We start from the raw sequence: 16,997 nt of genomic DNA on the forward strand, positions 1-16,997 counted from the left end.
TCGAAGAATTTTTGACGCCCACCAAAGGGGTTTAAGTCGGCTTTGTGTCACGTCTAGGGAATAGCAGGCTTGGACCCAAAGGTGCAGTGTGAAGGTTTAGAAGGTTTATTAAAATAAAAAGGCTTACATCAAAAGGTGTCCTGAGGAAGGCAGGCAGGCAGGCAAAAGAAATATCCAACACAAAATCCAAAAACCACATCGAAAACTAAAGCAAACCCACAAGGATGGAGAGAAGACGGGAGTTACGACGATCAGACAACAGACAAAGAACGCACAGAGACTCAGTACAGGTGACATGAGGGCTGATGAACAGGTGAAACACAATCACAAAGGCGGGGAAACACACAAGGCAGGAAGTAAAACAAGACGCGACACAGGAGACACAGAGACTACAAAATAAAACAGGAACTGAAGCATGAAAACAAGAATGGTACTGGGAAAAACAAAACAGAATAAACAGAGAACAAATGAAAGGAAAACATAATGGTCTTAAAAAGGTCTTAAAAAGTCTTAAATTTGACTTTGATGAAACCTGTTGTAATCTTGGTGCTTATGGCGTGGACTTAACGCAAGACCATAAATAACTTAACTCATTTGTCCTGCATTGTGTGTAGATTCAGTGGCAGTAATTAGGTATTTTGGAAGACTTGCTTTTAATGAAAAGCTGAGGCTATTTCGGGAACCTCTGCAGCATCTTCTCCCTTAATGAAAGACACTGTTCAAATCAACATTTCTCAGCTCAGATGCTTATCAGTAAACCCCAATACATCCCCCCCCCCATGCATTGACAACACTACAGAGGTTTTGCTTTGTCCCCCGCCTTTTCATCAAAGTGCCTCATCTACTCCTCCGTTTATAAATAGATGTTACATTTTTAATATGAATCAAAAGGAATTTCCCATCCCATATACGAGTTGTTTCCCTATCCTGGCATGTTCTGATAGGAACGATCGTACCATGACTGTCGGTAGCCGAGTGTTGGCCATTGTCACAGCTGAGATCAAGTCTTGATAAAGTGAAGGTCATCACCACTGTCTGAGGCTATCTGTTACGCCAAAGCAATCAACAAAATCTATTTTCCATCACAGCAGCCGCAAAGGAGAAGATGAATTTGATGCACGTGGACAGGTATTGATTTGCCAATTTCCAAAGGACAAACCAAATGGTCTCCCAACTGTTTAACTGTTTCTATTTGTCTCAGAGAATGTCTGGTTCTTTGTGGGAATTTCATACATTTTTTAAGCACAAATTAATTCTCCTGACAGGTTTTTCCCCACAGTTTTGAGATCGATGACAGCATCTAAATACTGTAAGCTGGTGTATAAGTGCAAGAAAGTAGGGGACATGTTTTTTTTATAGAATTACAAAAAATCATTTAGTGTAAACTTTATCTTTCAACCTGGCTCCTATTTTTCCACGTTTTAGTGTCTAACTAGTCTATATCTATAACGTTCCACTTCAGGGATTGCTCCGTTGCTACCGGATATTCCGCCAGATGTCCCTCATTTTGTGATGGCATTTCTAAATTTCTAAATTTTCTAAATGATTAACTGCTCCTCAGATGTGGCTCACCTGTTGTGGTAATGTTAATGTAATGTGGTATTCATAGTGTTATAACTTACCTGGGATAGACAAATTGCCATAGATGTCAGACTCATGTTAATTTATTGACGTGTTCCATGCACAGATCTTATCTTAATCTTTTTTTCATTCATGACCAGCGACCTGAAGTTCCTATAACTTTATTAATGGTTTATTTTGCCTTCATTGACATCCCCCTGGCCCTGCCACCTCTCCAATAATGCATGTATAGGTCCTGTTTGGGCATGTGTGTGCATTTCTGGCCTGTGTGTAATGTGCAATACCAACAGAGTGACAAAATGTGTCAATAAGTCAATCATCGTCTTCTTCTTCTGCAAACATAACACAGAACATTATCACCTTATAAAGCTGTTATGATTGACATGTTAGCCAATAGTTACATATTAACACATCCAGCTGACACAAAGCAACGTTAGCATTCATTTATCATGTCATGTTTGTGTCCAACTGTTGAATGTAAGTCTACAGGAGGCGGGATGCACGGATCCATCTCCCCAGGAACAAACGCTGTGTCGGGGGGGCAAACTCATGTGATGCGTAAATGATTCCGTGGATGATTTGTAGGCTATTAAGTGAACAAGGTGTACCCGGTCCACCAAACACTGGGCCGTCTTGACCGTCTTAATTCTGCACATAATTCTGTTGCTGTAGTCCTATTTACTATTTCATTATTTCATCCATGCGTGGCGCAGCGGATCCGTGCGCACTGTCACCTGCCGTGGAGACGCTGGCCTCACTAACCTCTCCTCCTCTGAGTCGGGTCTCCCTCGCGCTGGACTCAGTTTCACTGACCCTACTAACACTTAGAAAATAAATAAATGGCATTACATCAGTGAGTTCAAACTGCTTATTGTGCGTAATTTGGACTGACACTGAGATGCATGTTGTTCTGTAACTGGTGTGGCGCTGCCACTATTCTCTTGATTTCCACTTCGACATTAGATTTTTTTGAGTGAAAGAGACGTTACATTTAGCATATAAAATCACAGGTAACAAGCTAACCATCTCAAAGTGTTGTGCTAATGCTGGGAACAGGCACATTGTATCTTTATCATTGTATCCATATGATGTGACAGACTTAGGTTAATATTTCACCAGGTCAGAGGGCTAGAGGGATGTGTTAAATAGACCCCATAGAGTTATGCTACAACTGATTTTGATACTGTATGGATGGTAGCTACAGGACATGCATTGAATTCATAAGATTTAACAATACAGTGTTAGGGACAGATCAGATGGCCAGAGACTTGAGACTTGACTTGGACTCGAGCTCAAAGACTTGAGACTCGACTTGGACTTCCAAAAAATGACTTGTGAACATTTCTGACTGCATGCGTAACGTATGCAGACCGTTCGCGGTGTGGAAGTGCCGCAGAATGTATCTTTTAACTGGCTACACCTGCTGCTCACACACCTCGTAGGATTGTGCGAGTTACAGGCGAGACGGTGAGCTTTTGCTTTGGGATTGTTGTTGTTTCTTCAGTTTCTGGAGCCAGCACAGCGCTGTGAAATGTAAATCTACTGTAAGCTGCTATTAAAGGACGCAGGTGACAGGAAACAAGAATTAAAAACAGAAATCGAAACTGGTAATAAGCTCACTGACAATCATTATGTCATTTCCTGTATATCAGTAGTTTAATTTAAGAGAAATATAGACACTTAATGATCCATTTCTGTGTAAAAGGGCCAAACACACCTAGCGTAAAAAATAGAAAACTGTCCTATTTTTACGCTTGTAGAGTGTATCTCCGCAGAGCATACGCACAACTTACTCGTGCCCGGTGTAGCCAGTTTCATTGATTAAAGTGGAAACATAGTGTTGGAATATTCGCTCCGAATACTTTACGTGTGCACATAGCAGCTTTACAAAAGTTAATATATGTCTGGCATGTATGTATGGCATCTTTTGTTCGCTTTTCTAATCATAAAGCCCCTGGTTTGGAAGTTGAACAGAGTGAATCTAAATGAATAAAAAAACAAGTCTTTTTTCAACTCTGATCCAGACCAAAGAAAAATCCAGACGTGAGCACACCCTTAGACCGTGTTAAAGCTGGTGAAGAGATACACGGCACGTGGACAGTAATGGTGTTGACAACTCCTACAAGACACATGGGTTTTCTGAAAAGGCTAAGTCTGATATTTATTGTTATCCTACACTTGGCTCAGTATCATGACTAATGTGCACAAACAGGAACAATTAGCGCACAGCCCACACAGTCATACAACATGTGCCGTATGACTGAGCAAGAATTCTTTGCTTGTGTCCTCCTACCAAACTGAATTCATTTCCCATACTGATGACTCAAAGTTTATCAAATGTTCTGTTTTTATTTCTATTCTAGTTATTCTGTTTTGTCTAGCTTTATCTGGTGGCAGCCATTTCAAAAATATTTCAAAGCAACTGCAGAGCAAATAAAGTGTAAAAACAATGGATCACAGAAAAGGAGTGCCATAGTTTTCAGTGTATAAAAAAACCTGATATCAAATCGCATGCAAAAAAATGTAAATTAAAAAAAAGCAATGTGAGCTAAATCAGAGTTCCCACTACTTTTAAGAAATCATTTTTCAGGACCATTCTAGGAAATGTTCCAGGAGTTATAAACCAGACAACGAAACTATTGCTGCAAATTGAGAACAGGTCTGCTCCACTCCGCCATCTTGACGTGCACTGTTTTTTTAACCAGGCTGTTCTCATAAACCATTAGTTTGTATAGCTACGAAAAGTAATGCATTGTAATTTGTATGTATTCCACGTTATATTTTTTGCTGGGGACAGCCTAGGGAAGAGGTCGGAACGGATGGGTGGGTTATAAAACAGCACTTTTAAGCCATGGAGGGACATTCGTTACCTGGGGAAAACAAAAGACTTTCAACCAGGAAAAGCGTGTTTATTCCTGGGGAGTGTTTTAATCCAAACCACGATCTTTTTCCTCAACCTAACTAGTTGCTTTGGTGCCTAAACGTAACTGTTGTCGCTGCATGACGCTAACTTTTTGCCGGCTAAACTCAACTGCCACGGCCCCTGAAAGGACCGTCATCTGGTGAGGCCTGTACCTGGCTCACAGTCACCTTCTGTCGGCTAAACTCAACTAGCATCTGGCGCTGATACGACGGAGCTCTGTGGCCAGCGGCACATGACCTGTTCATACATTTTTGTATTAAATTATAACAACATAGCGCGAGCTGCGGTGGTGGGCGGGGCGAGGCCAAATCCAGAATTTCTGAATGAGGTAGAAAGAGTAGATGTGCTTTACTTTTTATCATAGAACATAATTTCACATGATTTAAGATGTGTCTGGAGTAGGACTTTATTATTCTCACAATCAGTAGGTAGGACATTTGGTTCAACCGCAACTAGCAAACCGCCCCATGACACCTCCTTTGGTTGTGTGTTTTTAAACACCTTTAATGCCTGCTGCTCACAATGACGATGCTATCATGCTGATGTTTACCATGGTCACCACCTTAGTTTAGCGTATTAGCAAGCTAACATTTGCTAATAAACACTAAACACAAAGTACAAGGGATCACCAAAAGTATTGCAATTCCTCCTGTTGGGGACATGCATTTCTGTACCAAATTTAATAGCAGTAGCTGTTGAGACATTTCACTCTGAAACAAAAATGGCAACCTCATGGAGGCGCTAGAGGAAACGTTAGGGGATCACAGGAAGTGATCACAAGTCAGTACGAGTCCTCCTCTGGGAACCAACTGACCGGCATTACAAAGAGAAAAGCATTTGATTTTCCGATTGAATCCCTATTAAGAAATGTTTTGATGAGACTAAAGGTTCTGATGTTGGAAATCACATCAGATGGAGATATATTTTATTAAGTAACATAAATTAAAATACATGTAAACACATAATACCTCAGGCACTTTGAGGAGCTATCAAGTTGACCTTTTCTAGAGCTAGATTCTCCGCTCTCTCGCTAACCAATCCACAACTCTACTTCACATGGACAGCTTTCTAAAAAAACAATCATCTTCATTCTAGCCAGTGCCTGTCACAGTAAAAAAAAAAAACATGTCTAAAAAAGAAAGCCAATTCCGAGATGGCCTCCCAAAAGTCTCTGTGCTGTCCAGCTTCCTCTCAGCTCTCCTCAGTCAGAGTAGGCGGCTGTCTGTCCAGGATGCTAGCCAGTGTTTTGAACGGTTGTCCCCAGTCGCCGAGGGAGCTAAAATCCTCTGAATGGTCAATTACCCATGACTCTATGGAGCTGAGCGAGCCAGCCATCGAGCCTTCGCCCTCGTAGGCGTAGGTCGCCAGCGAATCGTAGGGTGGGGCAGCGTAACCCTGCTGACTCTCCTCCAGCCGATGCGCGATGAACTCCCTGATCAGTTTGGCGTCGCCATCAGTCACTTTGCCACGGGAAGGGGGCGGGGCCTTGTCGTCCGCAGCAGCGATGACACTGGCTGTTTGCCGATGGATGTCGGGTGACCTGACGTCGTCGCAGCGGCTGCTGAGATGCAGCAGAATCCCGTCTCCGTAGCCATTTTTTTCCTTCTTGGAGGTGCTGCTATGAGTGCTCGTGCGCTGGGAGTGCGTGTTGCGCAAAGTGCCCATGTCGAAGGCCCGAGTGTCCGCCTCGCCGCCGCCCTCATCGTCATAGTGAATGACATTATCGCGGATGTCCTCTTTCGATGTCATCAGAGTCTCTTTCTCTTTGTGGCGCCTCTGGCCCATGTATAATGCTGCCATGACTGCAAGACACAGACAGAAAATATGTCAAAAAAAAATTCAGGTCCCACTGGATGTTGATTAAAACCTGAAAGTGTACTGTTTTTTATCTTTCAAATGATTTGACCCAATCGACCCAAGAGTTCATCGACCCTTCTGGCATTCGCCAGAACAGCCAGGTTGCCAGTCCCCCTATGACACATAAAATTCAACAAGTGTTGAACCCTTTAACTTTGTTAAAAGTTGTAATTGCAATAAAAAAAAATCTATAAAAAGCATTCATTAGTGCAGCTTTAAATGGTAAGGAAACATGTTTCACCACAAATGAAAAGAACATGGATTGTAACTCCAAATCAATAGTGAGCGTTAATGAGGTCTAAAGCCATTGATATCCTGGCATACACTTATTTCTTGGATCAATTTAGTGCTTAAGTTATTGTATAAGGACACATTGGAGGGAGAAGGGTAAGCTTTAAGATCTGGGGATTCATTTCTGATATAAGAACCTGCAGCTCAGTTGTGTGTTCAAATGATATTGACCCCATCTGTTTTATTACAGAAAAGATTTGCTTGAATGGTCACTTACTCTAGCTGGAATGCTCATACTGCCCGTTTATTTTAAACCCTGGAGTTATTAAACATATTTGACATCGACAAACTTCAGGTACATTTGTGTTTCAATTGTGTAAAAAAAAAAAAAATCACTTTTTTCAAATTTCATAATTTCTTTCTAACTAGGTCTCAGATTCATTATTACCACACCAGATCAGTTGATCTTCTATATAGTCAGTTCTCCAGAACTAACCTTGGCCACGTTTCAATCAGGTAAAGAGGCCCAGCTTTATGGAAAAAAAGCTTCATGGTTGTTTCTGCTTCCTTTCACAGTCACTCCTCATTTATGATTATATATATTTTTTTAAATCTTAAACTTCTGTTGATGGAGTACAGCACTATGTAAATTTAGTTACGATACATGTATAGGCTAAACACAGTGTACATATGTTGCTGTAACATTTGGTTTTCTTTTCTTCCTTGTTCTCTCTGTAGTACTCCTTTTCTGAAATGTTTATTCTTTTCTTTCATTTAAATGTTCATTTGCAAATTGGTGTCAAGCATGTAGGCTACAGACTTTGAAAAGACAACAGTCTGACACCATCTCACACCTAAAGACAATCATCTCACATCTAACGTCAAAGACTGTCATAGTATGTGAAGACTGGAGATCTTGCAGGGTCACAAATTGCAAGGCTACAACCAGATTTGTTTTGAAAAATGTAACCAAGCTAGCTAGCTACCGCTAGCGTTAGATGGTAAGTTAAGGGAAAGTTTGCAGATTTTCTGTTCTGCAGTACATGCAGATGAATGGCAGCAGTACCCGGAGGTACACGTTTATCAGTCGATAAAACTCCCGTTTGGTGCTGGAGGGAGCGCACCCATTGGTTGTTGAAATTGTTAACATGATTTAACTTCACTACCAAGACTTAAATCTTACAATAATATCAAACACGTTACATTTTGTCGAAACGTCAAGACGGGAAAAAGACTGACTCGGACTGAGTTTCATGACCACCTTACACCAAACGATTGAGATGACAGGAGCGCGCCCAACTCTAGCAAGACTCAGGATTTCATGCCAATATTAGAAATTTGTCTGCAACAGTGAAATCACTTGAAAAGTTGATTGGTGTCAGGTTGGCATTAGTTTTCTCATGTTTGCGACTGGATTTAATGCCCGTTTGTCTCCTGTGCTTCTGGATCTCAGCCTGTCTGCTACCTCGGCCAATCTCCCCGCCTTGCGATCTGCATTCCACCTGCTGTCTCCGGCCATCTTTATTCATCTCATCTCCTCTCCTCCAATTACAATAAATCTTTTAAATATCATCTGCCTCTTGAGCCTCTGTTCTGTGTTTGGGTCCACTAGAGAACTAAACCTGACATAATCAGTTTGTTAGAGGGGAGGCTAGTTACTTGTCCTTGCTGCCACTTTTGACTCCTACTGGTTGGTTGGAGCGCTTGCACAGTGAGAGATAGAACCATATTATAGTACTGGTACTATTATTGTTCTCTGGCCTATGTTAGTATGTTGAGATAATTAAAGTAAAAAGGATAACTTGTTATAGTATGTTACCTTGCTACCGGAACTACGTAGGTTGCAGTATAGTTCTAGTTCCATTTTGTACATGTTGCTGTTGTTGTGATCGCTCTGCTCTGGTGTGTACTCGAAAAGTTTGTCTCATCGGGGTTAGAGCTTTCACAGACAAATATTGCCATTCTTTTGTCCCGAGTAATCCTTCCTCCTGCATATATACATCCGAATATCCCTCGTTAGCTGAAGCTAACAATACAGTATAACATGAATAATTGTGCTTTGGTTTGCACAGCGTTTTGTTTCCCTCACAGGACAACACAGACCAGTTTCTGTATGTTATGACTTAGGCTGTTTTTCAAGGCAGCCATTAAAGAAAATGCCCAAACAGATTAGTGAGAACAGAATACTACTTTAGAGTCTAAGTTCTCCAACCTATATGATGATATACACTCATGTGAAAAAATTAGGACACCCATGCTAAAGTTGACTAAAAAGAGGAATAAAAAAATCATCTTTTGGAAATTGATCTTAATGCCTTAATTAAAAAAAATTAGGAAAAATCCAACCTTTAAGGACACCAATTTTCTTTGTGAATGAATAATGTATCATAAATAAATAAATGTTCTTCCTTAAAATACAGGGGGCATAAGTAAGTACACCCCTATGTTAAATTCCCATAGAGGCAGGCAGATTATTATTTTTAAAGGCCAGTTATTTCATGGATCCAGGATACTATGCATCCTGATATAGTTCCCTTGGCCTTTGGAATTAAAATAGCCCCCCCCCACATCAACACATACCCTTCACCATACCTAGAGACTGGCATGGTTTTATTTCAGTTAGCCTAATAGCTGGTTTGATTTGCATTGAGAGATGATTTTATGGAAAGTACCCCATGCCTGTAGGTCGTTTGTTCCTCCCCTCAAATACGACTCACAGGAGCATTTCATAAATTAGCGCCCTTAGCAGTGGCAGGAAATACAACCCAAAGGAGCATTTCCCTTCCTTACAGTAGGCCTATATCTAAACCGGTCACAGTTTGTTCAGTTTTAGCGAACCAAACTGCTACAATCAGTAAATTTGTTATATTACTTCACTTCCTGTTACGCCTGTGATGAAGAAGGTGACTTCATTCTGTTTGTTACATAAAGTTAAGACACAAACCCCGTTCGCCTGGGTGAAAGTCCTTTGTTTGTTTGCCACTCTTATACCGTTTTTTTCAACCTGGACCCTATTTTCCTATGTTTTTGTGTCTATGTGACTGATGGGAATAACAATCTTTGACATTGGTATTAAGTGAGATCGCTGCAGTCGGCAGCGGCGAAACAAGCCACAATGTAAGTTAATAGGGCAATTTTCTAGCTTGTATTATCCCTTCACAAAAGTGCTCGTTTTGCCCCTGACAGGCTCAGATTAATAGTCTAAGTTTCTGACATTATGGAACGGATTTCTAAGGAGGTCTTTCTGTTGAAGAGTAAGATCCTTTTTTTAAACATAAAAACATCCGCGAAATCGCTTTCCCTAAACCCACCAGACTAAATAAACAGTAATTTTAGCATCGTAAAATATACTTCATTCAAAGTCGACAGAACCAAAATAAAACTATAAAAAACAGTTTGGGGTCGTCTTTCCACTTTTCCAACCACCACAACTCTAGTTTTGGTTGAAATAAACACAAAGTTTACCGATTTACATGAGAAAATGTGTTGCCTCTATACACGCTAAAAGTATTGCTTTTTTAAATGGAGTTTGGTGGGTTTAGCGATAGCGACTTCAGTGCTGTTTCTGGTTTAACAGAAAGGTCTCAAAGATGTTTTAAAGGTCTATCTCTGAAGGGATCCTTTTCATTATATTGTCAGACACTTAGAATATTAATCTGAGCCTGTCAGTGGCAAAACGAGCACTTTTGTGAAGGTAAATACAAGCTGGACAACTGTCCTGTTAACTTACATTGTAGCTTGTTTCGCCGCTGCCGACTGCAGCGATCTCGCTTAATACTGGACCAATGTCAAAGATTGTTGTTCCCCTCAGTCACTTAGACACAAAAACATAGGAAAATAGGGTCCACGTTGAAAAAAACGGTAGTTACCCTTTCATGTCTTTCTCTCGTCATTATTATTACAGCTACTAGAGGGAGCACTGCCTAACAATAAAACATCGATATGGGTCATAATTGCTGATTGTACAAATTACTTATGAAGACTTTTTTCGGGGAGAGGACAGTGTTCTCCTGGTTGAATCCTCAGTACAAAAATGAACTGCAAGGCTTGATGTACAATTAATCTTAAAATGATGCTCTGTGGTGTGCTAACAGCATGTTGAAGCCGAAGATTATGCTTCTCAGAGAATAATAATAATAGAATAACATCTGCATCCTAAAATTAATTACCTTTCAGATTCTGTTCAGTCAAATTTGGATAATATCAGCAACTACGGTATGACGATGTCTTTTGTTCCCTTATTCAACAACGAAGTGTTTTGAATTTACTACAGCTCTGATTCAAACATGATTTGTCCGAATACAAGTTAAAACTAGAAGGGCAGAGCTCCACCAAGGCCAAATGCCTCTGTCAATGTGAACGAAAGTGAAAAAAATGATTTGTGTATCCGCTCTGTGAATTAGAGCCGCTCCTTGGCCAATGCTACACCCTTCCACTAAGTCGCATGAAAATCAGGCCAGTAGCCTTTCTGTAATCCTGCTGACAAACTAAAAAAAACAAAAACAAACCGAAAACATTACCATAATTATAACTGGAGAACATATCATAAACCTATAGGATCGTACGTAAGAGTCTCCTGAGTCCTGTGTTTCTATGTTAATTAACATTGAGGATATCATTAAAAGAAACATTTGAAATGGGAATACAGAATGGGGCCAAACACTTCTGAAACAAGCAGCGCCCACTTAGCTACTCTATCATGGCAGACATGACGCTGAAAGCAACACATCGACTTTACCATATTTTAACAGCTTGTGGCATTTCTATGCAAATAAAAATGTAAACTTAAAATGTTACAATCACATAATTTCTACACATACAGGCTTTTAGACGGTATGGTGTGCTTAAAATATGGTGTGGCTCTCTGCTCCTTCCTCTGTCCTGGTTAATCTCTTCACTTTTAATTTACTCACTCATTCTCTTCTCTTCCACTTTTGATAACAGGCAACTTTATTTGTCCACTGTGTGTCCTGTCTACTGCTGTATAATCAATAGGTGCAGGAAAACAAAGGCAGCTGCTCTAACCAGGCAGTCAATAAAGATTAAACTGCCCTGTGAGGCCTCCTCTTCCTGGCTAATGTCACCACTGCTGCTGCTAGCTGCAGTACACTAAGGCCATATTAGATAGCTGAGCACACAGAAACCGCTGTCTTCTAAAAGATACGGATACTTGACTGAGTTTGAGATGTTATACTGCTGTGGTTGTGTTATGTGTAATGTCTCTCTGTTGTATATTAAAAATCCAGCACAAGTTGCACTTTTTTTATTATTATTATTATTTTTTTAAGATTATTTTTTTGGGTTTTTCCGCCTCTAATCGACAGGACAGCTAGGTGAGAAAGGGGAGACTGAGGGGGAAGACATGCAGGAAATCGTCACAGGTCGAACTCAAACCCTAGGCCACTGCGTCGAGGCATAAACCTCGAAGTATATTTGCGCCTGCTCTACCCACTGAGCCAACCCGGCCACAAGTTGCACATTTTTCAAATTATCATAATTTCAGTTGGTCACAGGTTGTTGTTTTTCTTAGCCATGCATACTTTATGTCCTCTTCCTGTCATTACAAACACAGCCAGCAGTGGTTTCTACAAAGAATGTTCTGTAAGCGTTTTTGGGTGCAGAATTTCAACACTTACACTTAGTACACAAAACTAATGTACATAATGTACGTAACTGTACACAGAGATCTTTGACTTTTGGTTTAATTCTGCTTCACACTGTAGTTGTTTTGTACCAAAACATCAACAGACCATCTTTCCTGATGCTCCAGTATTTAGATTGGTCAGTATATGACAGCACTGTTGAACCCAGATTAAAAGTAACTGCACTTCTGTCAGTAATGTACTATTTGTGTTCTATCCTGGTTTACCACTGTAGCCTCCAGCACCGTTTACACACAATATGATAACTGTAGATGTTTTTCATGCTCTTCAAGTAAGATTATGTCATCTGCATTCTGACTGGTAATTCTAAATAATGTATGAAAGTCTTTCTGCTGTGGACTGACTATTAATGGTCCCATATTATGCTCATTTTCAGGTTCACACATGTATTTTGGGTTTCTACTAGAAAATGTTCACATGCATTAATGTTCAACACATTCTTTTTCTCATACTGTCGATCTGACTATACCTGTAGCACCCTCAGATTGAAACGCTCCGTTTTAGCTTCTGTCTCTTTAGGCCTCGCTCCCGAAAAAGCCCAGTCTGCTCTGACTGGTCAGTTGTGTGGGGTCTTCCGAATCTGCGCTCTTAGAATCTCTGCACAGTCATTGGAGCCGGGGAATGGATGTAACGGCATTGTAGCTGCACTTTCTACCTATATATAGTATAGTTGTGACATCACAACCATAAAGTCCTGACAGCTTGTTTAAAGGCACAGTTACTGAATTCGGGCTGTGTGCATTTCTCTGTGGATTGAGCATTTTGGTACTTTCACAGTATTTATATAGCACTTTAAACTGCTTTAAAATCAAACAAGACAAGCCAAGAAATCTCACTTTTTACAATATGGGACCTTTATTTATTTTGGCTTCCATCTTAAGAAAGGACTGCTTATTGGACTGAAGTCAGAGGGCTAATAATCAAAGATCTAATCCATATGGTCTTTCCCTCCTATTTGCTGCTGAAAGTCCTCACTGGAAGCCCTGCGAGCAGATGTGCTTTGTCATCCTTATATAAAAACTACTCTCCTCCACAGAAAACCAATCATCTGATCTGTGAAGCAGATCAGTGCACAGAAAAAAAGAAACTTAACAACATCCCCTTGGGGTTTGTGCTATAGAAACTAAACAAGGTCATAGTGTAGACTAGGAGCTGGGTTAATGGAGGCTGCTGTTATGTACTTGAGTATATTGATGTTTCAGCGTGTTCAGCTCTTTGGGAGACCTAATAGAAAACCATCTTGTGTTGGCATCAGGGGTTTTTGTGAACTGCTTGCTGCTGGATGAACGAAAAGCGTACAGTATGGTACACCTGAGGATTGTAAAAAGAAATAAACATGGTTCCCGAGAAATAATAACAGTTGGTCAAAAGGGGAATTCAGATGAGAAGACACACAGTACATATTCTGTCTGTGATAAACCCATCCACTGAAAGCCATGCGCTGTTTATTAGATTCCTTTGTGATTTAGGTCAAAGTCAATATTGTGTTTGTTGGAGTGTGTAACTAAATAGTTTTACAATTATAGAGAAATAAACAGTGCTGTACATTTAAAAGGTCAGAATAATGTAAAATCACATTTGTTTCTGTTTCAGCAGCAGTACTGTATCTTGCTGCAGGTTGGAGAATAACGCTGTGTTAGCAGTAGAGGAGGATTTATTTAGTGTATGGGAAGAGGAGCAGGAGGTGGGGTTGAATAATGTAGCAGGAAGCTACTTTCTAACATTACAGACAGATACACCTTCTGAGCCAAACCCAAATGAGAAATAAGGCACTGTAAAACAGAACTGATCTAGCCACCAGCAGCTCACCATGAATGAAACCAGGGCTGCAATTAACAATTTTGTAATTATCGTTAAAACGGTAGATTATTTTTTACGATCAATTAGTGATTAGATGTTAAGTCTATAAAATTTCAGAATGTAATGAAAAATCTCCCAAAGTGATGTGTTCAAATGCCTTGTTTCATTAAGACATATATATGCAGACAATTTACCATGGAGACCTGCTACAAGCTGACAGGGATTATAGGTAATACTCATTTACATTAACTCCTAGGACTGGCGCACCACAAGGATGCTGTCTGAGCCCCCTACTGTACAGCACATAAACAGTGCATAAAAATCACACCGGTTTAAGCTCGTACACTGGACCGCCAAAACCGGGAATTGACCCAACTCTACTGAGGCGCCTCAAGACGAAAAAACTCGAACTTACTCCTTACAAAATAATTAGAATAATATAAATAATAATATAATAATGAATATCCTTATTTTAGTCACTTAGTTTAATCTCTGTAGTAGTATTGGATTGGAATTGGAGCTTTGAATTTGAGTTGTTTAGTCATGTTACCTTCAGCTAATACAGACCTCCAACATTCAACTTTACCTCTTCTTTGTTGATCTGGAAAAGGTCATGTATGCCTTAGTTCTTTACGCTTGGCTTATCAGAACTCCAACAGCCGTCGCCCAGAGAGCTGCAGCCCTTCTTTACCAAGACTAGGTGACAGAAACAGAGTTACCTATAATGGCCTCTTGTTAACTTAAGGATTGGTTTTAAGGTCATGCTACTCAATAACCCTTGAGGGTTCAGCCAAGTCTGGCCCCAAAGTTTGGAAACCCCTTGAGCCATTATAGGTAAGCCTGAAAGTAGCCTCGGATTCTTAGAGAACACCTCTCTGGCTGTGTCAAAATCCTGATAGAATACCAAAGGTGAGTTAATCAGCTTTTACACTCAGAACTGCTGTGCTTTAACTCTCTGCCTCAGGTCTTTTTAAATCCTTGCTTAAAACATTATTTTCAGTTCTTTTTATGTCATTTTTGTCCAAATGTAATATATTTTAGTGTGTTTAGTGTTGTTAGTCTTTTTTTATAGTGTATATTTTTTCTTCTGTATCTCTGTTTCTTTGTTCTTGACTTTACTTAGTTGTGCACAACAACAACACAGTAGTTTATTAATAGATTAATAATTGACAGGAAGTAAATTGACAAAAACTTTGATAAACGATCAATCCTTTTATGGTCATTTTTTGGGCAAAAATGTCAAACTTAACTTAAACTTAAGTTAAGTTTCCAGCCTCCCAAATGGGATGAGGATTTGCTGCTGTGTTAGTTACACAAATCAAGACATTTTAAGGCATTAGTGTGGGCTCTGTAGGAATTGTGATGGTCATTATTTACTATTTTCTTATATTTTGTTGACTTAATGAATCAATCACTCAGGAAATGCACTCAAGAAATATTGAGTCTGGTCTTGATGGCCTATGTCTGGATTTTTTTAAATGTTTTTTTTCTTTTGGTCTGGTTCTCCCCGATCCACCCACTTTTTGCCCTGAAGGTAAAAAGCTAACAGGAAGTTGATAAAACAGAATAGGAGATGCCATTCCCTAGGGAAGACACAAAGCTTTTTAAAATCTCTCCCGTTGTTCTGTTATGTACCAGCACTGGCATTCCCATTGTACCTTTTCCAGGGAACCTTCTTTTGCAAAATAAACTATATTTAGATGTGCCATTTTAGGCACAAATGTTAAGATAGTAATACTTCAGTTATTAACACCATGCCAGGATTTCTTTTACCCTGCCTTCAAGACCCTTCTTCCTCTACAGCAAATTCTTATATGCATGAGAAAAGAAAGAGAAAAGAGGTGGAGAGGAGAGAAAGAAGGAAAGAAAAGAGGTGGATGTTATGTATTAGCAGCTATTAGCCCATCCTCCCTTCTTCTTCTTTATGTCCTCTTTTAGCTATCCTCTCTCTCTCTCTACAGAGGACACCAATAAAGAAGGCACAATGTCCTCGGGAAGCTGCGATTATTCTCTGATGAAATGCTTATACACACACACACACACACACACACACACACACACACACACACACACACACAGCAGGATAAAGAACTGCTTTCACACTGCTTCATCTGTGTAAGACACACATATACGAGAAGCATCCACACACAAGTTAAGACACCCAATGAGAGCTGTGTACATGTGGCCTTGTGTTTTCACTGTGGTTAAACAGGTAAGTTATGTAACTACAATTTTCTGTAACAGACGCAGCAATTAAATGATCTGATAAGAGGGAAAAAGAAGGAAATGAAAGATCCGCCTCTCAGAGTGTACTTAAACACCTTCCTGTGATAATTAGAGGTTTGTGATGGGTTATTGGCGCCCTCTAGTGTTACATCACATGCATTAATTGACTAGCCAAATGACTCCATCAGCTGCAAGCCAGAAACATTTCAAGTTGAAGCAGAAACTACAGAAATAATGTAAGGGTTATCACACTTAAAAGTATATTCTGGATAAAAGAAATGTTTTTATTTCCAGGTCACCAAGTTGTGACAGTTGTGTCATCCCAAAATTCCCTCATAAAAAAAATCACTGTAAAACCTATTAACAATGCACTAATGCAATAGTTGCAAACACTTCAGGCTAAGTAACACATTTCATTCCAAATGGAACAACACTTTTTCTCAACTGCTTAAAAATGGCTCGCCCACATTGCTGTTTAAAATACCTCAATTAGTGATGTCACTGATTGAGAACGCCAGCTGCCCGTAGGTTCTGCCTGGGCAAGCACAGCCCGCCCAGTGGGTTGTTTGAATTTGGTTGACCAATCAGAGCAGCGGGCCAAGAACTGATTGTGATACAGAGGAGGAACCAAACCACAGTAAAGGGGGGCGTGGGGGGGGGGGGAGAGAGACCAGAGGCAGAAGCCAACAGCAGGGAGGAAAGTGAGGATTAAGTGG

At 40.1% G+C, this 16,997-nt stretch overlaps 1 protein-coding gene across 1 annotated transcript in view; it reads right to left on the reverse strand.

Annotated features, from left to right (window-relative positions):
- Positions 1 to 5,555: 5,555 nt before the first annotated feature.
- LOC144526276 (cadherin-12-like) overlaps positions 5,556 to 16,997 on the reverse strand; it is a 54,122-nt gene continuing 42,680 nt past the window's right edge. The window contains exon 12 of the mRNA XM_078263639.1: positions 5,556 to 6,306. Within this exon, the coding sequence (XP_078119765.1) occupies positions 5,696 to 6,306 (611 nt within the window). The 3' untranslated portion in view covers positions 5,556 to 5,695. The remainder of the gene's footprint in view (positions 6,307 to 16,997) is intronic.

Source organism: Sander vitreus, chromosome 12 (genome assembly GCF_031162955.1).
Source record: "Sander vitreus isolate 19-12246 chromosome 12, sanVit1, whole genome shotgun sequence".
In the NCBI taxonomy this organism is placed as follows: domain Eukaryota; kingdom Metazoa; phylum Chordata; class Actinopteri; order Perciformes; family Percidae; genus Sander; species Sander vitreus.